Raw genomic sequence first — 25733 nt, 5'->3', positions numbered from 1 at the left:
CTTTTTTTTTTTTACCAGGTAATGCTGCAAATAACACACTTCCTGTCCCGTATGGCTACACTCTTCTCTCCACTGTATCTATGGAAGGTGTCATGGTTTTCACACAAGCTGCCTAATTCCATCACAAGGTGGTTTAATGAGACTAAAACTTTTTATAGGATAGGGATGTTTGTGGTTTCTTCTGCAGCTCACAGAATGAGACAAGGACACTGCTGGTCAGGCAAGATTAACGGGTAATTTCTGTACGTGCTAAAACAGGTTTAGGCTGACAAATGAAATCTAATGTAGCCACCACATCCAAGGGCTGCAAAACACTTTTGCTTTTAGGTTTAGATATGTCTTTATACTATACTACTATACCATATTTACATAAAAGTCTTAGTATAGGCTGCATACCTGTAATCCTTACATAAACCTTTCGATAGAAATGTCTTTCCCACATAATAGAGGTGCTGTGTGCTCTTGAAGTATCATATTGATTAATTGCTAATTGATGTAGAAAAGGAGCTTCATTACTAGTGTTTGGGATTTCTTGCATGGTCAACATAAAGAGGGCAATTCAGTAACACATGTGCAACCCATTCCTGGAGGTTTGGATGTAATTGCACGCCTTGTGTCAAATTATAAATCCCTGCAACATTTTCATTGTTAGGACTGACATGTGCAACACATTCAAGTAGTTCTCAGCTGAAAAACTATTATGCCTCTTTCACAGATGCGGACTGTTTGTCCATTTTTCATCCATCTGTTGACGGATGAAAAACGGACATCAATGCATCTCAATGGAAAAACAGATGTAAATGGATGGTCATCTATTTACAGTAAAACCTTGGTTTGAGAGTAACTTGGTTTAAGAGCGCTTTGCAAGACAAGCAAAATTTTCAAATAAATTTTTACTTGATATACAAGCGTTGTCTTGATATACAAGTAGCCTCAAGTCACAGCTGAGTATAAAAGAGAAGAGAGGCGCCTCTAAGTGTAGCAATATGGTTACATTTAATGAGGGTACAACATTTAGCAATTCACATGGTTGATGATTGGAACAGGCACATCTAAGGATGCAGGCATCAGTGGTAAAGCTGTCCACATAGACCATCCTCCGCACTGCCATCTACGTCATCCCTTCCATGCTGCCCCTCGCTTTCAGATCGCTTTACTGCAGGGTGGTCTTCCCGGTCAGGATTACAGACTGGCAGCCGGCGGTGCAGAAGATAGTCTATGTGGACAGCTTTACCCCGGATACCTGCATACTTAGATGTGCCTGTTTTATTCATCAACCATGTGAGTTGCTAAATGTTGTACCTTCATTAAATGGAACCATATTGCTACCCTGTAGCTCCTGCTGGATTTTGCTTCCAATCCCCTTGTGGAATGACATTTTATGGTTATATAACCTATCGCAATGCTATAATCTTTTTATATGGACTAGAAAACTGAAGGATTTATGAATAAATGGTTGTGGAACAAATCATCTGAGTTTCCATTATTTCTTATGGGGAAATTCGCTTTGATATAAGAGTGCTTTGGATTACAAGCATGTTTCCGGAACGAATTATGCTCGCAATCCAAGGTTTTACTGTACATCCGTTTACATCCGCTTCCATCAACATCTGTTTTTTTTTTTTGGAACGGATCAAAGTCATGTTTTTTTTCCGTTAAAAAACAAATCGGAAGAAAAACGGACCGGACTAAAAGCAGATGTAAACAGACAAACGGTCCATTTTTGTATTAAAGAATGGCTCCGGGATTCAAGCGGTTAGGGATTCTAGCTGGCAGATGTAAAAAACTGATGTAAAAAAGGATGAAAAACGAATGAAAAACTGATGTAAACTTCAAACGTGACCGAATTGATAGAACAAATGGTCCGCATGTGGGAAAGGGGCCTTACTGTCTGTCTCCATTGCTGTGACAAGTTCATAAAGAAATACTTACATATAGAAAATGCATACAGTACATAAAGAAATACACCATACTGGTGAAATGAAAAGTGGATGTAAATTAGACCTCTTTCATGTTGAGTAAAATGTGTTGCATATGTAAAGCAACCCATAGATTATGCAATTTTCTTTCCTTCCACCAAGCAGGATTGGAACCCTTCCGCAGCGCTATTGTGTTCTGCTGGCGGGGAGCCTTCCCTGCCGGCAGAACACAATTACTGCTGTCAGCTATATCGCCGCTGGCAGTGATCACATACAAATAATTCAATGGGCTGGTTGCACCCAAGTCGTATGGATTGACTTGAGTACAACCAGCCTGCCAATAGATGGATTGAATCTCATCCAGTCCCCGCTGAACTGGCCGAGATTCGATCCATCTATGGTCAGCTTAAGCATTGTGTGCAGACATAATTTTTCTGAGACAATTCTGCAACAGATTAATACACTGTACACTTTATGGACATGTACACAAATCTGTCAGAAGCTGCAACATCTGTATTTTCGACACTCTTTGAACTTAACAGAATCTGAATTCTAAATCTTTTATGAATCTGAACTCTTTATGAATTTTTCTCAACAATAGGGACAGACAATAAAGGTGTTGCAAGAACTGCGAGAATTTGTTGCACACATTGGTACTAAAAATGAAAATGATGCACGGGTTTTGTGAATTTAAGCTTCGGACTATATCCACATCTCTGGAAATTTACAGCATCTCTAATGCCTTATTAATCTGGCCCAAATATGTTTCCCTAATGTTGGTCCATTCTGTTGGGGCATTTCTGTCATGTTTTGCCCACTTTCTTTAGACTTGGCACAAGCACTGGCAGTCACTCCCTATTTACTTAGCTTATTCAAATACCTTACTAAATGCCTAAATAAAATTAGCAATCAAAACTGAAGCATGTAGGAAGATATAAGGGGCATAGCTATACTTTAATCCAGAAATAAAATGTAGTTATTCTTGAATCTGTGTTTCATACTCTATGCAGCTCATAGCAGCCAATGCATATTATAAGTAACCTAGAACACATACATTTCTATAGGTGTGTCAGGAAGTTGATATAGCGTATAATTAGCAACACAATCACTTATCCAGCTTTTTTTTCCTCCTTAAGTCCAATGTCTATGATATAGCCCAGGGTTTCAACATATCAATATTAAATACTCTTTTATAGAAAAACATATTTAATTCTATTTCATTACTTTTATTTAGTATAATACAATAGAAGCCTGCAAGACAGGTGTGGAAGTTACAAGTCACTTTTCATTTCTGAACTTAATTACTTAATTAACTGTTAACTGTTACTTAATTTAAGAAATCACATCATTATGAGAAATGTATTTGCATAATGTCTACTGTTAGTTATTAAATAAACTTGTATCTGTGTAGGAAGTGTGCGGTCCCATGTTTGTACACATAATGTTGTAACTAAATCATGCTCCTTGTATGTATAGTATACTAGTGTGTATATTGTGTATTATGTCAGACTATATTATACTCACATTAAAAAGAGAAGCCAAAATAAAGCTATTAGGATCCAAGTCTCTGAAGAGAAGCTGGGGATGAAGTTCATGATTCTTCTATGACGTCCACTGTCCTTAATGTCAGCATGTACTACCTTCTATGTCTCCTTCACCCTAGCTCTTTGTTTCCTATATTCTAGTACATTGTACAGCTGCTTTCCAGTTCCTTGTTGTCAAGCCTAGCAACTTCCTTTGTATCTCACAGAGCAGTCATATGATCTCATGGGCTGGCCACAGACGGTAGTGCTTGGATGTGATAAATACATACATTCCAAGCGAAGGTATTGTGCAACAACTGTACAAGGAACAAGTGCATATAGGGAAAGCTTATGTGTTTTATGGGAAAAAAATAGTACTTTAAAAGTCATATAAGTAGGGTCACACACAGTTATTGATTTTTCATACTGAGCAAAAGCATGATTATGCAGGCATAATTAGTCACTTATTTCATTACATAAGTGTTTAATGTCTACAGGAGCATTATCAATACAGTTTGTTCCATTCTTTGCATAGGTCTAACAATTAGTATTAAAGGTTTTAGTTGCACAACATTTGCAAAAATAGGTGGTAGTCGCCCTGCCTAAACAAGGAAGTCCTAAAGCTGGCCATAAATGGAAAGGTCTAGGAAATGCAAAATGTCTGTAAAAAACACACTGAAGTGATTTTTAGGGCAAACCCAATAAATAACCCAATTTTTGGTGACATATAAAAGATGAGGTTGCACTGAGTAGATATCCAACATGCAAACCCTTAGGTTTGTGTGCGCCGTGAAATGGTGACCAATTTCAGAACTCTATATTTTCTGTAGGCTACAAATCAAAAGCCCCCTATAGGTCATAAGTTTAGTGTTATGGAGGAGGTCTTGTACTAGAAATATTGCTCCCTCTCGCGTGGACGGCGATATGTAATGTGTACTGCAATCAACATTTTCATGTGTAGGCGCTTCTGACACGTTAGGCTCCTTTCACACATGCGGACCGTTCAGATCCGCCTGTTCGTTTTTTTGGCGGATCTGAACGGTCCCCCCATGCATTCCTATGGGGCATCGGATGGCAGTGGAGACACGTCCGCTGACATCCGACCCGATCCGATCCATCAAATCTGGACAGATGGAAACCCTATTTTCCATCCGTCCAGCGGATCGGATCGGATGGGATCGGATGAGAATGGACAGATGGTCAGTTCCCATCCAATTTCCCCCATAGAGATGCATGGGGAACTGACAGCTGTGTCTCTGCACACAGCGCGGAGACACAGCTGTCATCCTGCTGCTCAGCGGGGGATCGGCGGCTCGATCCCCCGCTGAGAAAAACGGAATCCGTCCGACGGACGGATAGTGTGAAAGGGGCCTTAATGTTCATATGTACATATATGTGGGGGTGGGAGGGCCTCAACATTTTTTGGGGGAGATTCTATGTGCTTGGGTGTAACTATATTTTTTTGCAGTTAAAAGAACATTTTTTACCTAACTTTTTTTTTTTTTTTACATAAGGGACAAAAAAGTATTCTATGTGATGATTTTTGGTGACAGGTTCTCTTTGATGAGACATGTCTCCTCTGGGCTCCACTGAATGTATTGCAATGCAGATCACTTGGGAAGGTGACAGGGTGACCCGGTAGTGATGTCATACACGTTGCTTTCCAGGTCACCAATAGAAAGGGTGTCCGCTCTCCTCCCTCCCCACCACCTGCCATGTTGGTCCTGAGCCTGCGGGGGGGGGGGGGGGGGGTGTAAGCAATCCACCTGACAGGTGGGAGTCTGCTTGTTAGTTTTACACACAATCCTGGTGGCTGCAGCTATCTGATTGTGTGTGAACCACCCCCCCCCCCCCCCCACTGTGAGGTCTGTATGACCTTACAGAGAAAAGGTTGAACATACAAACAAAGTAATAAAACTACATAATGTATTAAGAGCAATTCTTAACATAAATATCACAATTACACCTTTCAAATACCCTGTTAAGACAAAAACAGACACTGTCATGCAGACATAAAAGGTGAAACTACATACTGTATGTGGGCAGGTGAAACAGTTGGTTAGTTGCTGTCCCAGCTGGGAGGATAGGAGTTAATGCCAGTCCCAATTTCATGGTCTTTTTGGCGGGTTTTTGTCTGAGTTTGGCCCACTTATTCTGTGAGATATAAATTGGGTCAATGACTTGGCACAGAGAGTTCTCTCCTTAGCAGAGCACCAGGTTGGGTATTGGGAGAGCTTTCCCCTGCAAGGAAACTAGAGCAGCTGTGGGTTGCAAGACCCATAGGGGGTTAAGAGAGGGGATGAGACCCAGAGCAGCAGAAGGAGGTTGTGTACCACTGCCAGCATGTAGAGACATTTAACCTGGGGTTCACAATGAAGACACCAGCACTGGAACATGCCGCTAAAGGATTTGCATTTGGGCGAGAGTGCCTCTGAAGAACTATAACTGCTGGAGTACACCTTTGCAGGTATGCCGGGGCAGCATTCAGCCTGTAGGTATAGTTAGGGAATAAGGAATGAATAATGCCTTTTTATGTTGGACTGTAAGATGTCTGAATTGCACCTTTCTTAGATAAAGTATTGAAATGTTGTCCTCGCCTGGTCTGAAATTACTAAAGAGGTTTATCGTAAGTAACTGACACCTACATAGTTTACCTAATAGGTCTTATCACATTGGGGGTATGAAGATGTTAGTGTGGAGTGGAGTAGTATGAAAACACAAGTGGTTACCTGGGGTAACGGAAGTGTAACAAGTAGCCTGTTGATTGCGTGTACCTGTTATAAGTGACATGGCCTCGAGCAGAAGGAGAGATTTTGTTGGCACTCCTGCCAGCTGTCTGTCTCCCAGAGCAACAGGAGCAGATTGCAATGCAGAGGCTCCCCATCCTGTACAGATGTACAGAAGGTCAAGAGTTAAGTCAAGTGCACATGTGGAGCCCATGCAGAGTGCACAGCACTACACATACATTACATATAAACCAACAAATATAAACAAACATATCCAGAATTCCTAAACATTGGTTTATACATGACCCCTTATAAAGTTTTTTAGAGTCCATAATGCAACAAATACTCAACTAAATAACTCTAAACAGAATTGATCACTCATATTAATGAGTCAGACCCCAATCATAATTTCAACCTCCTGGAATTCTTGTCTGTATGTGGAATATTCAAAAAACTTCTTGCTTACATATAAGTATAAAGGTATCTCCCCCTCTTTTTGGAACACTTTTTTTCTATGCCCTGTATCTGTAAGTCTAAGGGACCTCCTCCATGTATTTTTTTCTCTCTGTAGCACCCTCTAGTGTGTGTTAAAAGTTAGTACAGAGTATGTTAGGATTTAGAGTAGGTAAAATATAGTTTAGCTCAGAGCTAAATCTGAGCCATGGAATCTGGGTCAGGGTTCAGAAGGTCCAGAACTGGGTAACTCATCCTGGCAGCTCTCTGATGCCTCCCCCTGGTCTAGAAGGTTGGAGAATCTTCTAAAATTAGTGGGTGAAGGTTAGGAGGAGCTGTAAAAAGGGGGGAAAGATCCACGCTTAGGATAAATAATATAAAGTGTAGAAAGTTGGCTGCAGCCTACCTCTTAACTGTTAACAAATGTATACAGTAGAAATGAAAGGATTATTGAGGAGGTAAATGGCGCTGCCAAATATGAATGAAAGAGTACAAATAGAAAGTTGTGTAAGTGTGGTCACACTGTAAGATTTATATCAGCAAGTAAAGGATAAATAAATGGCTAAATGGTTAATATGTAATCAAGAAAATGAACACCAAATAAATGCTTATACTTGATATACTGGGTGATACACAAATAAGTGACCAGTAGTGTTTAAAGAAGGAAAGAGGTGGTCCTTCTGCAATGATTAAAGTGCATATATATAAGGTGACTGAGTGGCTCAGTGATATAGATCAATCAATACATAGAAATGTCCATTGTAATCAAAAAAGTGCAGATAACAATCAGAATCCGAAATAAAGTGCTGAAGTGACTGAGTGTGAATAAATTCAACAATGAGTAAGCCCCAAAGGGGCAGGTGAAAGTGGATACTAATAAGTATCTAAAATAATAAAGAAATAAGGTGCTAATAGGGCAGGTAATTAATAGGGCAAAGTGATGCGATTCCAAATCGCATAAGCATAAGAAGTGGACAAATTCATATACAGGGAAGTATATACAACATAGGTGTCTTATTCTTACATAAAGTGAAATATAACTGTCAAAAAAAAGATTGAGTTATATAATAGTCCCAATCGCACAAAAAAAGGGTGCTCCAGTGCAGGACTAAATTAGTGCAACTTCACATCAAAGGTGACTTAAGTGCTTCCCGTGACTCTTCAAGTGTGGCCGGAGTGATGAGTCAATGGTGCTACCCTCACTCCCAGGACCGCACTTACCAGAAGGAAGAACCCCTACAGGGGTAATGGGCCTATAATCTGGGTTAGATGTGGTTCCTATGACCCTCAAAGGTTATCCCTTGGTTCCTCTGGATGTTACATCAATAAGGATCCTATCACCTTGGATAACTGGGAACAGCCAACGGGGGTCCTATAGTGTGATCTCTCAGATTCCAGATGTACTCCGGGTACACATGTGAGGAAGTTGACTGTTCCTAGTTATCCAAGGTGATAGGATCCTTATTGATGTAACATCCAGAGGAACCAAGGGATGACCTTTGAGGGTCATAGGAACCACATCTAACCCGGAATATAGGCCCATTACCCTTGTAGGGGTTCTTCCTTGTGGTAAGTGCGGTCCTGGGAGTGAGGGGAGCACCATTGACCCATCACACCGGCCACACTTGAAGAGTCACAGGAAGCACATAAGTCACCTTTGATGTGAAGTTGCACTGATTTAGCCCTGCACTGGAGCACCCTTTTTTGTGCGATTGGGACTATTATTTAACTCAATCCTTTTTTGACAGTTAGGAGGAGCTGCCTTGAATATTTATGGAGCCTATGCCAATTTTCAGAGGTAGGCTGGCATGGGGCTGAGACCACTCCATAAATAGATATGGGCCATACCAGCAGGGGCAGTCAGGTGGAAGACAGAAATACAGTGCTAAGGAGCCTGTCAGTGGCTCTTTAGGGTTACCCTCTAGTCTGGGGCAGGTGTCCTGCATCGGCCGGGGCTTGGATACTTGAAGGATTCTGCCATAACACTTGGGACGAAGCCCTTCCTGGAGGTATGGGAGTAAGAGAGGACAAAGTGAATAGAGCAGCACTGTTGAGGACTAACAGGGGGGGGGGGGGGGAACTGCCACATGTAGTCAGTCTCCCTGAAGACAGTGGTGTGCTTAAGTCTTGATCATTCCCTGAGAGATCTCCGGAGATTCAGCAAAGTGGAATGGTGAAGAGTCAGCCGGGTGGGCTAGTGAAGTGTCAGTCGGGAGGACTGGAGTGAGGGTTAGCCTGGGGGGGCTAGTAAAATGGGCAGCTGCAGCCAGGTCGGTTGGTGGTGCCGGGATCAACGGCTACAGATGATAAGATACAAGCTGTCTCACTACATGTATTGCTAACATCTGACTGGGAGCCTGTCAAATTATTCTACAGTGATTCAGCTGAAACAAGTGTGTGCAGGAGGCAAGTGAAGGAGATTGTATATAGACTGTATATAGGAAGATCTCCCTGAAGTTATGCTGAAAGTTTTGCTGAACTCAAGTGGGCATTTCATATCCTCCCATCTCTATCCAAGTTATTAACCCTCAATAAATAACAAAAACAAAGTCCCGGACTGTTCTCTAACTCTGGGTGCTTGTGAAAATGTGGTGTGCCTGGCTGTGCAGGAGTGGGGTATCCAAGTTCATCAGCAGTCCCTAAGGGGGTATGCTACATCTATATGATAAGTATGATTATGGAGATGATCTTGCAGTCTAGCTGTCCTCCATACATATGTTTTAGTTTAAGCTGGTGCCTTGACCACTGCCAAGAACTAGAGTTGTGCCTCCCTATATACTGCGTGTATCATCAGAAACACACAGTGTAGTAGTCAAGGATGGCAGGGCTCCTCCCTGCTCCTCCATCCTCCTCCCTCTTCCTTCTCCTAGGTAACAAACTGACTAGAGACTGTCCACTGATAACTCTTTCCTGTGAAGACTGGAAGTTCAGGAAAGTTGCACTGAGAGGATCAGGAGCCAGCAGCATTAAGTTGTAAACTGTGCTAGGGTAAGAATTAAAAAAAATAGTTTACTGGGGAATGTTTATTTTATTGTGCTTAATGTGTGAACATAGAACTAAAGGCAACACTTTTTTTTTATTTGGTTAGAGTAAGGAAGTAATAACCCCTGTTTGATTTTTTTATTTGCCACCTATGTTCCATTGGGGAGATATCCATTCACATTCAAAACTGCAAATCCCTGAAAATGAACCACTTTTTGATCAGAGTATTTTTTTCCGGTTTGCACTGCGCTACTTTAACTGGTAGTTGTGTGGTCATGAAACGCTGTACCCAAACAAAATGTATTTCCTTTTTTTCCCACAAATAGAGCTTTCTTTTGGTAGTACCACTGGGATTTTTATTTTCTATGATATAAGCTAAAAAAGATTGAACATTTTGAAAAAAAGATATTTTCTATTTTTTGTTATAAAAAAACATCCTATAAACTCAATTTTTTCCATACATTTAGACCAAAATGTATTTAGCTACATGTATTTGGTAAAAAAAAATCCCAATAAGTGTATATTGCTTGCTTTTTGCAAAAGTTATAGCATCTACAAACTATGGTATATATACTGGAATTTACGCAGCATTTATTTGCTGACTCCCCCCCCCCCCCCCCAAATTACACCTTTTTGGAACATAGACTCCCCAAGGACTTTGCTGAGAGGCATGTTGAGCTCATTTTATACATTTTCTTTTACACAAAGTTGTCACTAAATGATATATGTCTGACACATGTCATGGATATATGTGAAATTACACCCCAAAATACATTCTGCTGCTTCTCCTGGGTATAAGGATACCACATGTGTGAGACTTTTTGGAAGCCTAGCCGTGTATGGGTGCAAAAAACCAAATACCTTGGGATGTCTACTTTCCGAAAAGGTGTACCGTAATTTGGGAGTTTTTGTGCTAGCTTGCCATTTCATGGCCTCCAAAACTGTGATAGGCAGTGAGGAAGTGAAATGAGCAATTTAAGCCCTCAGAAAGCCTGAAGGCGGTGACTTGTTTTTGGGGTCCAAGACGTTGCTAGACTGCTAAAAAATCTCACACATGAAGTATCCCCATACTCAGGAGAAGCAGCAGAATGTATTATGGGGTGTAATTCTACATATACCCATGGCATTTGTGAGCAATATATTAAGCGACAACTTTTTGTAAAATAAAAATAAATGCTTTTTTTGTCATTTTCCAGAAACTTGTGGCATAACATGAAATATTCCATGGGCTCAACATGCCTCTCAGCAAACAGCTTGGGGTGTCTACTTTCTAAAAAGGGGTAATTCTGGGGTGGGGGGGGTTGTGCTATCTTGGCATTTCAGGGCCTTCAAAACTGTGACAGGTAGTCAGAAAGTGTAATGAGGAAATAACGCCCTTTAAAAGCCTGAAGTTGCTTATTGGATTTTTTGGTCCTGTACGCGGCTAAACTCAGGGCCAGCATAAGGCAGCTTAGGCAGCTGCCTTAGGGCGCCAGGCAGATGGGGGTGGTAAATTCTGACACCTGATTCCCTATTTGCCAACTGTTAGCTCATTCACGTCAGGAGGCAATTGCAAGATGATTTACGACCCTTCAGTCCTAACTCCCCCGTGTAGTGAATTTTCCTTCTCTGGCCAGGAGATGTAAAAACATACAGCACTTAAGCTTAATGAGGATACATCTGATTTATTTCATTTCAGCTCACATATTTATGGGCCATTTGAGTGGGAAAAAACAGTTTAAACTAGTGTACAATCCATGGGTCAGTTTAACAATAGAATATATCTACAAAACAATACATGAAAAGGTTTGTGTTTTCCCTAACACATTGCTGTAAATGTGGGGGGTCTTGTGTCTGAAGTTGTGTTTGTGGAAGGGCCGTTCTGTCTCTGCTCAGCTGTCTGATGTGTTAAGATGTAAGTAATTGTCAATGTATTCAGGTGTCGTCTGTAATCCATATGCAAAAGTCTAACTGTTAAGTGTCCAGGATGAATGACTGAGATGTGTTTAATATGTAAACACTTATTAATGTGTCTGTAATCTGTATGCAAAGTCTAACTGTTAAGTGTCCAGGAGATATGACTGAGATATGTTAATGTAATTTCCAGAGATCATATTCCATTGTGAAGTGGGTACTAGCTGAAATGTATTTATCTGGTATCATGAAATTTAATATTTCATTAAGGCACATTGATACACTCTTTCAACCCAACCTTTGATCCCAACCTTATTCATAAGGGTGGGGTCACCTAGAGTCTGAGAATAGCCCTCCTGGGATATATGTCCAACTATGAGTCCCACATGATAGTAACCATCCCTTAGGGAGCTGGACATTCTTGACATAACTGGGTTGCATTATTGTATGAGTGCACGTCATATTATTGGTAACTGACAGACGAGGTTCTAAACAGGTGACATTATATTCTAAGGTGTATGTAGGCTGGCGACTTGGTTGTGTGCACATAGGGATATAACTTCTATTGCAGGTCATGTTGTAACATACCTCAGCGGAGGTTACATATCCTGTATCTACCTCTACCATTGTTTCTGTGAGTGAATATGAGGATCTGTCACTACGATAAGCATATAGATTTGGATGAGTGTATATATCAGTGTCTTCCATACTTGAGTCGGCCCATACCCCACTATAATAGACTTTTAAAACATTAACTGGGGTAGGAACAGCTAGCAGGCAGGTAGGGAACAAATAATTGGAATGGTAGTGGTCAGAAAGGCAAAAATCAGAAGAGTTCAGTATGTTGGCAGCAATAAACATCCATATGTTATCCTTTGTGTCCAATAGGCTTGAGTTCAACTGTAAAGTGGAGACATGAATGTCTTGTGTCTCTCTCATGTCCAGGGGTGAGGAAGGGCATAATGAGGAGAGGTTCTCCGGGTGGTGAGCACATGTTGCAAGTAATCAGACAGTGGCTACTAGTGTTGAGCTTGCTACAAAGAGTACCACTGCTGCACGGATGGGAAGTCTTCCAGGAGTAGGGGTGTCCGTTGGCATTGTACCAATGCGTCTGTCTGGATCCAACTGGAATTCGTCTGGTGCTCGTCACCATCTCCGGTCCGCAGTCGTGGGGTCCAGAGGTGGGGCTTCCTTCAGTCGCGATGTGTGGATCCAAACCAGGGAGTCGTCTGTCAATACGGCTGTTCTGGTCACTGCTTGAACTGTCGCAGGAGGTCCGTAGGGTGGGTCTAGTGACTTCAGCTTACGGAGGGCCTTCACCAGGACTCTGTCTCCAGGCTTGAATGGGTGGGTCGAGAGCGAAATATCACCATAATCACTGTTTAATTTTCAATTAATTTTGCCACATATTCCTCTTGCATCTGCTGCAGATCTCAAGGTATGAGAATTAATAGATTCATTGTCCATGGGGCTGGGAAGGGTCTCCCTATCAAAATTTCAAAGGGAGATAGCTTGGTTCTTGGGTCTGGAGTCATTTTGACTTCAGCAAGAATAGCAGGTAAGTACAGAGACAAGAACTTGGATAGCACAGAATACAAGATTTACAAGAATGGCAGGAGTATAGTGCGGCACTGGGCTTCTGGTCTTACAGGCAGGCAGCTAAATAAATGCTAGTAAGAACCACTTGCAGCACTGGGGTTCAGGGCTTACAGGAAGGCAGGTAATTTTAAGACAGGAAGGATACCTAATGGCACTATCTGGGGAGAACACAGCATGTCCACACATGCAACAATGGTGAGGGCCCTTGGAGGGGTTGAGGTGCAAAGTCTAATGAACTGCCTTGTCTTCTCTAAAGGTGGAGATGGGTTAACTTGCAGTCCTCTTACTCACCCAAGCAGGCAGCTACCTAGAACTAAAGGCCAATAGACAACTGAGAATCCCTTGCATGGCTAAGTTGCTGGGATCACTAAACAGTAGGGAGTAAAATTCAAGCTGTCTTGTGTACATGGACACAGAGAGACACACAAAACAGCTAGAAGTGAGTACCCATGCAAACAAATTTATAAGAGATGGCACAGTTGCCCAGTGACACCAAACAGGAAATTGAAACCAAACAGGTTTGAAATAGACTTGGAGACACAAGGCTTGACTACTAGGAACATTAATATGCAAAGCCTGGGGCAATGAGTCACCTTAGAATGAAAAGAGATGGCTTGGCTGGCCATGCAGCTAATTGAATTAACAACAGGAGGTTACCTAGTCTTAAACTTGAATTAGCAATACCAAAGTAACCTTAACAATTTGTAGTAACACTGACATATATTCATTGTAATTCTTAGCACACTATAGGTGTAATAATAGAGCAACAATTTATCCAATTCCATTCTATTCTTCCATCTCACAATATAATAAAAACTTTATAAGACAGGAGATGCTTAATTATCTAAGGCATAGAAACTCATTAATGCCAGAGCTCATATGTGTCAGATTATAACACATCAAATATCTGACACCCAATAAATAAGAACTTAGAAACTGCTACAAGCAGTACAACACCCATAAAAACAGTCTAATAAACCAGAAAAAAACAATTTGGAAACAATACTCCCATTGGTGAATTGTCTTTGAAGGCTGTGATCTTCTTTCGTTCTGAAAGTCTTAAATTAATAAAACCAGGGCATAGAATTTATCTGAGAAATAAGAATAAAAAAAAATTTAGTAACCAAACATTATATTTTCCTCCTAAAAATAAACCAAAGGTTAGAGGAATTTAGCATACAGTAAGCATGTTAAACATTTTCTTTCTTAACAGTGCACTTTTCTAATACCAAAAATTGTTGACGTCAAATTAATTATTACCACGTGGATTTCTATTTTTTTTGTTATGGTATACCATAAATTTAAAAAAAATTATTATTGTTCACCATGGTTAAAAAATGAGCAGCTCAAAAATAAACATGAGTAATTTCCCATTTGGCTACACGAAAATTATACTTCACCATATTGCACCCATTTGGAACATTCTTCAAAAGCAAAAATTATCGTTAATACACATCTGTATATACAATTAACATATTCTTTTGTACTTTCCTTTTAAAATTTACTCTGCTCAGACAATTTGCATGACAATACAGCTGTTTACACTCCCTAAGCCTTGCAATTAACCAAATATATTTTCTTGCTTCTAAAAGTTGCCATGACCAGCATAGCACGGATTTGTTACCTTTAGTTGTACTTGTGGCAATGTCACATCACTTTAAAACATAAGTAATAAACACAAAACAAATCATTATGCAACCAGTATTCATTCAGTGTTATCAAATGTTTTGCTGATACAGCACTTTAGGAACATTATTAAAACTAATACAACATAACAATCCATGGATCTCACACACCTCTACACGACTAAGGTTGCCCATACACGATACAATTCTCATACAATTTTCTAAACTTAAATTTCATTTTTTCCTTGGGATTCTCCATACCTTGAGAATTGCCCATTATTCTAAGCTCAGAATATGAAGTGAGATTAGCTGAGTTTGAAGGTTTATCTAGGGATGTTGATGTCAGTATTTTAGACTTTACTGGCAAACCTGGTTTTCCAGCTTATGTGGTTTCCTGCGTCTTTCTAATCAGATTTATCTACACCCAATTTATGGTTTGCTTTTAAATATTCTCAGTGGGCAAGCTTATACCTTCAAGCTCAGCTTGATCTCACATACAATCTACATATACATCTATACAATGGCATGCAATCATATATAACGACTAAAAATACACTTAAGTGTCTATATAGCAATATACAATGTTTAGAGGGAAAATTCACTATCACACACAGTACTGCTTTGTAACCGGGGCATCAGACCCTCTATTATCTTTCTAACTGGGGCATCAGACCCCCTATTATCTTTAGGAATATCAGATTCCTGGGAGGCGCTACAGTAGCGCTAACCGGGTACTGTTAATCTGCTCTATAGGGTGTCAATAATAAAAAAAAAATTACTCACCCGGTACTGTATATGGCAGATCCCAACTTCTGACACCAAACTGTTAGCTCATTCACATCAGGAGGCAATTGCAAGATGATTTACGACCCTTCAGTCCTAACTCCCCCGTGTAGTGAATTTTCCTTCTCTGGCCAGGAGATGTAAAAACATACAGCACTCAAGCTAAATGAGGATACATCTGATTTATTTCATTTCAGCTCACATATTTATGGGCCATTTGAGCGGGAAAAACCAGTTTAAACTAGTGTACAATCCATGGGTCAGTTTAACAATAGAATATATCTACTAAAACAATAAATGAAAAGGTTTGTGTTTTCCCTAACACATTGCTGTAAATGTGGGGCGTCTTGTGTCTGAAGTTGCGTTTGTGGAAGGGCCGTTCCGTCTCTGCTCAGCTGTCTGATGTGTTAAGATGTAAGTAATTGTCAATGTATTCAGGTGTCGTCTGTAATCCATATGCAAAAGTCTAACTGTTAAGTGTCCAGGATGAATGACTGAGATGTGTTTAATATGTAAACACTTATCAATGTGTCTGTAATCTGTATGCAAACTCTAACTGTTAAGTGTCCAGGAGATATGACTGAGATGTGTTAATGTAATTTCCAGAGATCATATTCCATTGTGAAGTGGGCACTAGCTGAAATGTATTTCTCTGGTATCATGAAATTTAATATTTCATTAAGGCACATTGATACACTCTTTCACCAACCATATTGCCATTTCGCTAGGCATCTCGCCTCAACTGTGTCCTCACTGTTTAGCTGTGTCCCAGTAAAGCCCATGGCCGCCCACACACATTGCTGTACATGATAGGTGGCATACTGTGTAGCCCGAGACCTTCCTCTCCCAGCACACTGTATAGCCCATGCCCCAATCCCCCCCCCCCCCCACACACAGGCTACAATGCTGGCATTTAAGTAGACTGTCTTGCACCAGGAAGAGTACCAACTACTGTATAACCCCCTGGGACCTCCCCTCTCCATCCTGCAGTGCAGCTAGGGAGAGGGGCAGTGCATGCTTCCTGGACACTCCTTGGCTTCTTCATAGACACCAAGAAGTGCCTGTGCAAGGTAATCACATGTGGGCTGCCTGTCCTCTGATACACACCAGGAAAGAAGATGAGGGAGAATAATATTGTCACAGGAGACTGGATGTATGTGTGTGTGGGGGAGGGTGATTGGTGGCATAGGTGGGTATGCTGGATGGGGAGTGATTAGAGGCATAGGTGGGTGTGCTGGATGGGGGAGGATTGGTGGCATAGGTGGGTGTGCTGGATGGGGGGTGATTGGAGGCATAGGTGGGTGTGCTGGTTGGGGAAGGGGGGTTGATTGGAGCCATAGGTATGGGGGGGGTGGTGTTTAGAGGCATAAGTGTGCTGGATGGGGGAAGGGGGAGTGATTGGAGACATAGTTGTGCCGAATGGGGAATGGGGAAAGGGGTGGTGAGGGGAAGGATTAGGAGGTATGCTGGGGGGCATCGGAGGAAGAGGTCTGCTCGGGGCATATTGGTGGCAGAGTAGTGCTGGGTGGTACAGAGGTCTGATGGGGGGCATAAGTGGAAGAGGTGTGCTGGGGGGGGCATCTGTGAATGGGGAAGAGCTCCACAGAAGACCCAAAGGCTATTAACCCCCACAGCAGAAGTTCAGAGGGAGATGGGGCATCTCTGCACAGAATCCAGCTGCTTGGGATAACTTTCATTATTGGTAAGTACGCTCACTGAAGCTATAGAGATTTTTTTTTTTTTAGCTAATCTTCATCTTTAAAGTGGCAGGAAAGTCCAGTATATATATGTTTTTCTTTTTAGCGGCTCCCTGCAGGTATATGCCATAATATGCTGGTATGCAAAGCATTTTAGCACATTATGACAGACTTACTTTTCAAAGAAGCCTTCCAGCACTGTGGTGTGATCAAACCAGCGGGTCTTCCTTCTGGGTTCCATGTCTTCAGCCACTTGAATGGGCGGGCCACGATGATGTCACTCCTGCGCATGAACATAGGAGTTACATCGCTGCAGCGACCAATGTACACTGAGCTGCGCATGCACAACTCAGTATACATGGTGGCTGACAGGTAGGAGCAAGCTTTTATGACAGAAGAGACAGACATGTCTTCTTATGTCATAAAAATCATGCCTGTCAGCAAGTTTTCAAAATGCGGCCTTGCTACCACTTTAACAATAAGCCTGTTTTAGAATCACACTCATTTTAAAAGAATGCCCTGCCCCTAAATAAACTCATTCTCTGCCTATAGTGGCTGGCTGGGCACACAGCAAAAAAGTGTCCCTGGAAATGTTTTTTTTTAATGTTGTGTAGCCCTGCCCCCTAGAGGGCTGCTGAGAATCGCACTTTCTGGATTCCTCTAGGTTACCCATAGCAACAGACTGTAGAAACTTATCACATTAGATGCTTGGCTCAGACAATGAACCGTCAAGGGGATTTGTTTTTTTTTTTTGTGTTTTATTTGGAACTGGGATGGGATACTCCAACTATGAACTATGCACAAATCTTGAGACTTGCTGTCGTGTGCGGCAAGGCCACTGCTTCACCTTGACACTGAAGTGAAGATAAAAAATATGACCCTGTTATATTTTCTCTTCAGGGTCCTAACTTGGCACTCTCTTTCTCACTTGCTGTGCGTGCTAGCCCCTGTCCACTGACTCTCCACTGGAGTGGTTTCCTTCCTGGGCAGACCCCTGGCAAGCTTCCCGGTACTCACGGACACTGTTTTTCCCCAAGGTTGCTCTGCCTTCAGCTCCACTTGCCAGCATCCACTGGACCTCCTGGCTCAGCACCACACTTCTGGCTCACTAGGCCGACTGCCTGTGACCACCTTCCATACAGACAGGAGAAGAGACAGCCATCAACCTCCTCCTGGGACCTGGCTTCCTGCCCAAAAACACCCTGTCACATGTGCCCTTGGCTTTTATAACATATCCCAGGATGCACCACTGTTTGTGCCAACCCACTGGGATAGTTACAAAGCTTGTGTGTCACTGGCTGGGTTTCCTCCACTGTCCAACATGCCCCCCTATTGGATACAGTGGGGACACTCCCTCGGCCCAGATGAATCACACATGGAGACATGCAACAGGCATAACTACTGATCAGGTTACCCTGATAAGCAGATGGAGCAGACTATGATTTTCCTGCTGCTCCCCTGTTAAACAGGCAGAGCAAACTATTCTTCCTAGCACCTATCTAGGAGGGTGCTACAGTTCCTCCACTGCAGCTTTTGATGCACCAGGTGGCCGCTCCCTGCATGCATCCCGGCTTGGCCATTCGGGTCTCTCTCCACTTGCACTCTGGACCACTGACAGTTTGCATGGACTCCAGCTGCATTAGGAACCTCAGCACTCCTCTTCCAAGACCCGTGAAAGGCCCCGACTCTGCAGCCAACAGGGCGTGAGTGACTTCGGTCTCCCAAAACACATTTAACTTTTTGGGCCGACCTCCACTCTCTTCCTCCCGCAGCAGAAGATGGCTGCAATGCCAACACTGACCCACACCTGCATACACATGGTCACATTCAGACACTGAGGACATACCAGGCCCAAATGCTCCATGCCTCGTCCGGTGCACAATGCCAGTCTTCCTTCGGGCACCATCCGCACCCCTGTTCCACAGGGTGGATGTCTTCGGCTCTCCGATCTGCTCCGCAGGTTCTCCGCTAACACGTGGGATAGAATCTGCACTTCGGCTCACTCTGGTACTCGCCATCTTGCTCCTCTCAGCCCCATCCGGAGGGGGAAGTAATTTATAGACTTTCCTTTCTGTTCCAGATTGGCTGTGAGTGAACGGCGTCTCTGCCCACATCTCCGGATTGGCGGTGGTTCCTCCTGCTAGGCAGAACTTTCCAGCGTGTGCTTTCCCGCGTGGTACAGTAACCCCTCCATCTTAGCTCAGCCTGCATGGAAGTTACTGTAAAGCGGACTGTTCCTCTCAACTTGCACGCATCCACCATCCTTGCCTGTACCAGGGCTCCCACTGCGCCTCCATCAGCTGACCCTCTTTGCTATGTAGTAGAACTGTCCCACTGTCATATGCATGGCCAACATTTCTCTTCCTAGCTCTTTTACAGGCAAGACTCACCATACTGTATTTGAAAAATGTCCCACTGTCATTGAACGCATTGTCAACAGTTTTCTTTACAGCATCCACTTTGCCACTATGTTGGAAGAATGTCCCGCTGTCATTGGATGCACGGTCAACATTTTCCTGCATAGCTCTAGCACACATATGGCTCCCGACACACCGATCCATGTGCCCTGGGCCGCCATTTTCTCCGTCCACACATTTGCACCATTTACTGTTAAGCAGGCACAGTCCATTTTCACAGAAAGATGCAACTCTCCCGCTCTCCAGCACATTACTTGAGCAGACAATTCACAGTTCAAACAAAGGTTCTTCTGTTGTCATTGGCAACCATTGTTGTGCATTTGATTCTTCATCCCACTCTCCCTATCTCCTGTAGAGCAGGCCTCACACTTCTATTGAGCATTAGAACACAGTTCTTGAGAGAAAAATTAAATTTTTGGTAATTTTCTGCGGCCGTTGCCATTAGCAACCATTCCGGTAACCCAGGGCGATATCCCGGATGAGCCCCCAAATGTAGCACTGCCCCCTAGAGGGCTGTTGAGAATTGCACTTTCTGGATTCCCCTGGGTTACCTGTAGCAACAGTCTGTAGAAACGTGTCACTTTAGATGCTTGGCTCAGACAATGAACAGTCCAGAGGATTTGTTTTTTTGTGTGTTTTATTTGGAACTGGGATGGGAGAAGGGATGAGTGGGATACTCCAACTATGAACTATGCACAAATCTTGAGGACAACTAGCTGTCGTGTGCGGCAAGGCCGCTGCTTCACCTTGACACTGAAGCGAAGATAAAGAATATGATCCTATTATAGTTTCTCTTCAGGGTCCTAACTTGGCACCCCCTTTTCTCACTTGCTGTGCATGCTAGCCCCTGTCCACTGACTCTCCTCTGGAGTGGTCCCCTTCCTGGGCAGACCCCTGGCAAGCTTCCCGGTACTCACGGACACTGTTTTTCCCCAAGGTTGCTCTGCCTTCAACTCCACTTGTCAGCATCCACTGGACCTCCTGGCTCAGCACCACACTTCTGGCTCACTAGGCCGACCGCCTGTGACCACCTTCCATACAGACAGGAGGAGAGACAGCCGTCAACCTCCTCCTGGTACCTGGCTTCCCGCCCAAAGACACCCTGTCACATGTGCCCTTGGCTTTTATAACATATCAAAGGATGCACAACTGTTTGTGCCAACCCACTGGGATAGTTGCAAAGCCTGTGTGTCACTGGGTGGGCTTCCTCCACTGTCCAACAGGCTCCCCTATTGGATACAGTGGGGACACTCCCTCAGCCCAGATTAATCACACATGGACACATGCAACAGGCATAACTACTGATCAGGCTCCCCTGATAAGCAGATGGAGCAGACTATGATTTGCCTGCTGCTCCCCTGTTAAACAGGCAGAGCAAACTATTCTTCCTAGCACCTATCTAGGAGGGTGCTACAGTTGGCAACTATAGGATTCAGATTTTTAAAATACCTGTCTTCTTTTATCTAACGCTGCACCCTCTCTCTTATTGGGTGCAGCGTGGAAGTTTTAGTTTGCCTCACCTGCCAGCTTCCTATAGCCAGTGAGGAAGCAGGGAATGCACAATCCCATTGTAGGATTATGCATTTTCCGCTTCCCCTCCCTGGCTATAGGAAGCTGGCAGGTGAGGCAAACTAAAACTTCCACGCTGCGCCCGGCCATATGCCATTTGGATGTGGGGGGGTTGCATTGTGGAGGGGGCACCAAAATGCACCTTCGCCCATGTAGATAAAAATCCTTGCACCTGGCACTGGCTCCGTTTTTGGCTAAACTGCCAAAAAGTCTTTCACATGTGGTATCCCTGGCAGAATGTATTTTGGGGTGTAGTTCCACATATACCCATGGCATGTGTGAGCAATATATAATTTAAATGACAACTTTGTGTAAAAAAAAAAACAATTGTAATTTTCCAGAAACTTGTGGCAAAATATAAAATATTACATGGACTTAACATGCCTCTCAGCAAATAGCTTGGGGTGTCTACTTTCCAAATAGGGGTCATTTGGGGGATGTTTGGACTGTCCTTGCATTTTATGCCCAACATTAGAAGCTTATGCCACACATCACCCACTCTTCTAATCACTTGAAGACCAAGCCTTTTCTGACACTTTGTTTAAATTTTTTTTTTTTGCTAAAAAATTACTTTGAACCCCCAAACATGATATATTTTATTTAAAGCAGAGGCCCTACAGAATGAAATTGGGGGTGTTTCAATTTTTTTGTCACACAGTATATGCGCAGCAATTTTCCAAATGCAATTTTTTCATGAAAAAAAAAAACACTTTTTTGAATCTTAATGCACAAAAACACAATATGATGCCCAATTGTTGGATAAAATATAAAAGATGATCTTATGCCGAGTAAATAGATAGCCTTTACAGGTTACCACTTTAGATTTACAGAGGAGGTCTACTGCTAGAATTACTGCCCTTGATCTGATGTTCATGGTGATACCTCACATGCATGGTGCAATTGCTGTTTACATACAACTCAAGACCGATGCTTGCGTTTGCCTTTGCGCCAGAGCAAGGGGAGACAGGGGTGTTTTTTTTTTATTATTTATTTTGCTTTTTTTTTTTTTTTTACACTGTCCCTTTCTTTTTTTTTTTTTTATCACTTTTATTGTTATCACAGAGAATGTAAATATCCCCTGCGATAGAAATAGGTACTGACAGTCACTCTTTTTTGAAAAATGTGGGGTTTTTTAGACTCTAGATCTCTCCTCTGCCCTTAAAGCATCTGACCACACCAAGATTTGGTGTAATAAGATGCTTTTCCAATTTAGAAATGGAGCTGTTATTTTCCAATTAAATGGAAGTGATGAAATGCTCGTAGCTTCCGGTTTCTTAGGCCATAGAGATGATTGGAGCCATTTTTGTCTCTGATCAGGTGCATGGTCAACTAGCGAAACCACCAGCTACATTCTTAGGTTCCCAGGTGGGACAGGAAAGCCGGAGAAATCCATGGAGGGCGGCGGGAGGGGGGGTTGTAATTAGCCACTAAGATTGCTTTTAAATGAAACTGCCGGCTGAAAAAAACTATACCAAGATGATGCCTGCACCTGCAAGCATCATCCCAGTATAACCACTCAAAGTCCAGCAACATACCAGTACATAGCTGGTCCTTGTTGGGCATATATTGTAATGTTCTTTTTTTTTTTATGCAGCCTGTGGGTTAAACGAATAAAGACAGATTCCTCCATTCACATCGATCAATGTGGATGAAGAAATCTCTGCCAGAAAAAATGTGTGGTATGCCCACCATTAGAATATACCGCCCTGCATCCACCCACTTCTAATGATGGGCATAACCATGGGCTCAACGAAAAAAAAAGAGAATCTAACAGATTCCTCCATTTATGTTGATCGATGTGAATGAAGAAATCTCTGCCAAGAAAAGTGGGGAAAAAAATGTATGCCGAAGCATCGGCGCAGCACCGATTCCCAAAAGTAGTTTCTGTACTACTTTTGGTGACTTTGGAGGGCATTTTCCATAGACATCTGTGCAGGAACCCGCACAGATGTCTGTGAAATCGTCCCCAAAGTTGAACTGAAATGTCGGCTTAAATTCGTGCAAGTTCAGCTGAACTCGCATGATTTCAAAACAGCCTCAGTGTGAACCTGGCCTGACAGAAGTTGATTGTTTGCTATAGCTGCTGGTCAAAGTATGCTGACAGAAGCAGGTGCGCTGTCAGACTACAATGTCCCGGTGTGGGGGACTCCTTCATTCATCTGTGAATGGAGAAATCTTTCAGTAGTGCCAGGGGGCAAAATGAAAAATATCAACAGTGTATGGCCAGATTTAGGGCACAAAAGAATAGGAGTATGGGACTTGATTTCTGAATATTTTATTTAAAAAAATTAAACTACTTCCTATTTAAACCTAATATCAAAATGATAAAAACCAAAGTGATTTGTCAGATGACATAAGTAGCATTGTCAATATCTATACTTCCATTCCATGTTTCGATTGCACTAAAAATCTCAAAAATCTTGCTAATTGTAGCTAGCTTGCATATTTATGATTTTCCATTGCATAGCTATTATAAAATCCTCATGATTTTCTTTCAGCTATAATAATCCTATATAGCGATTTAAAAGTAAAGTTAAGCCTGTGAAATATTTTAAAGTCACACTGATACCCAAAAGCACTGGTGATGATGATAATCATTTGGACAGTCAAATGAAGGGCGTATGGGAGTATGGGGGCATATTGAGAAATACATTAGGGGTCTGTAATCCTAAATAGGAAAAAGGGTTAATTCACCTTTACCAAAAATTGTCTATGTGGGTAAGGGGCATCTGTAGATGAAAATAAACTGCAGCTTTGATTAACGTTTGCTATAGGTGTAGGCCATTTATGTACAGTAACTTCTGAAGCCTGACTGAAAAACTCCTAAAGATGGCATTATCCAAATCCATCCTTGTTGCTAGGGCATTGCTAAGACACTCCCAGCTGTTACTACTCATTTCCATCAACACAGGAGTGGGCTCTCAAACCCCTAAACATGTGTGTTCCGTTATCGCCACCAGTGGCAGAACTACCAGGGTTGCAAATGTTGCACTTGCGATCGGGCCCTGCCATTCTACCACTGTCAGGGGGGCCCTAGCGGAATTGCTGGCTGCAGCACTCTGAACTGAGAGAGTCTCTCATACATCCCAGAGCCTGCACTGACAGTTCCTCGTCCCTCCTCACCGCGGGAAGTGTGAAGCCCAGCAGCGAAAGATCAAACTCATCTGCTTAGCTTCACACTTTCCGTGGTGCACACACAGGAGGAGAGGGGAGGGAAGCGAAGGAGCAGATCGCCTCTCTCCTCTCCCATCCACGCAAGGGAGGGGGGACTGTCAGTGCAGGCTCTGAGCTGGGAGCAGCCCAGAGTCTGCACTGACAGTTCCACCTCCCTTGCACAAATGGGAGAGGAGAGAGATGCTCTCAGCTCAGAGCCCTGTTGAGGAGGCAATAATAGGCAGCACTGATAGACACCACTGATAGGTTGCACTGATTAGCAACACTGATGGGCACTGATAGGCGGCACTGATGAGCACTGATAGGTTCCATTGATGAGCACTGATAGGCGGCACTGATGGGCACTGATAGGCGGCATTGTTGAGCACTGATGGACAGCACTGATGGGCACTGATAGGCAGCATGGATGAGCACTGATAGGTGGGATTGGTAGCCTTGCACTGATGGGACTGCACTGATGATCAGTGCCCTGATTATCAGTGTAAACAATGTACTGACAATCTTGCCAGTTAGCTGCTCTCCTTTCCTCACACAAACACAGCATGGGAGGAAAGGACTGCAGGTCTGTTTACATGTGATTAGCTGATCACAGATACAAAAAGAAAAAGAAGGCACAGGCATCCAAGTGTATCTATTTATTGGTAAAACACACATGAATTACACTCACAGAATGTAGGGAACGTTCATGCAAAGTAATCATCCTTCTCAGGAAACTGATGGCGAGAGGGGGGGCCCTTGATGGTTTCTTGCACTGGGGCCCTGAAGGTTCTAGTTACGCCTCTGATCTCCACCATCGCAGCATTGCTGAGCTCAGAGCTACTATGATGAAAGAATTGGCTGGGAGTGTCTTAGTAACATCCTAGCAACAAGGCAGGATGGCATAATGCCATCTATTGGAATATTCCAGTGAGGCTTCGAGAGGTACATAGAAGGCCTTCACTTATAGCAAGGGTAATATTTACCTTTGGTAAAAGCTGCACAATTAGTTTTTTTCTTCAAGTGCCCCATACCTACATAGGCAGTCTTCTGTAAAGGTGAACTATCCCTTTATGAACCCCCTGGTTTATTTGGAAATGTATAAATTGTTGGAGATCCATAGGAAACTGATCTGTTATCTTAACTAGATCTTATGTTCGAAGGAAGTTCAAGCAGTTAGTCACTGTTTAACTCCTAGTACTTGTCGTCTCATCATCAAGAGGGTTTTTTTTCTTCTGTGTATTAGTCAATACATTGGAGTGTGATTGTTTATGTGTGGGTGGAGGGAAAGATGAGGCGAAAGATCAAATTCCTGAGCTTATCTATAAGGTATATATATATATTATACACACAAAGCTGCTGTGGCAGCACATGCGCTGAAAGTAACATTTTATTCT

The 25733-nt window shown here is 42.7% G+C and overlaps 1 protein-coding gene and 1 pseudogene across 2 annotated transcripts in view; both read right to left on the bottom strand.

Annotated features, from left to right (window-relative positions):
- Window positions 1-3642, bottom strand: part of LOC309551353 (cytochrome P450 3A9-like) — a 140762-nt gene extending 137120 nt beyond the window's left edge. The window contains exon 1 of the mRNA XM_082251906.1: window positions 3444-3642. Within this exon, the coding sequence (XP_082108032.1) occupies window positions 3444-3514 (71 nt within the window). The 5' untranslated portion in view covers window positions 3515-3642. The remainder of the gene's footprint in view (window positions 1-3443) is intronic.
- An 8184-nt stretch (window positions 3643-11826) lies between these two features.
- LOC309550537 lies at window positions 11827-12594 on the bottom strand (annotated as a pseudogene). Its single transcript has one exon. The product of its transcript is annotated as an uncharacterized misc_RNA (transcript).
- Window positions 12595-25733: the final 13139 nt, after the last annotated feature.

This window comes from Pelophylax lessonae (assembly GCF_965119305.1).
Source record: "Pelophylax lessonae genome assembly, chromosome: 3".
NCBI classification, from domain to species: Eukaryota; Metazoa; Chordata; class Amphibia; order Anura; family Ranidae; genus Pelophylax; species Pelophylax lessonae.
Note: the sequence above shows the minus strand (reverse complement) of the source record. Positions and strands in the feature narration are given on the sequence as shown.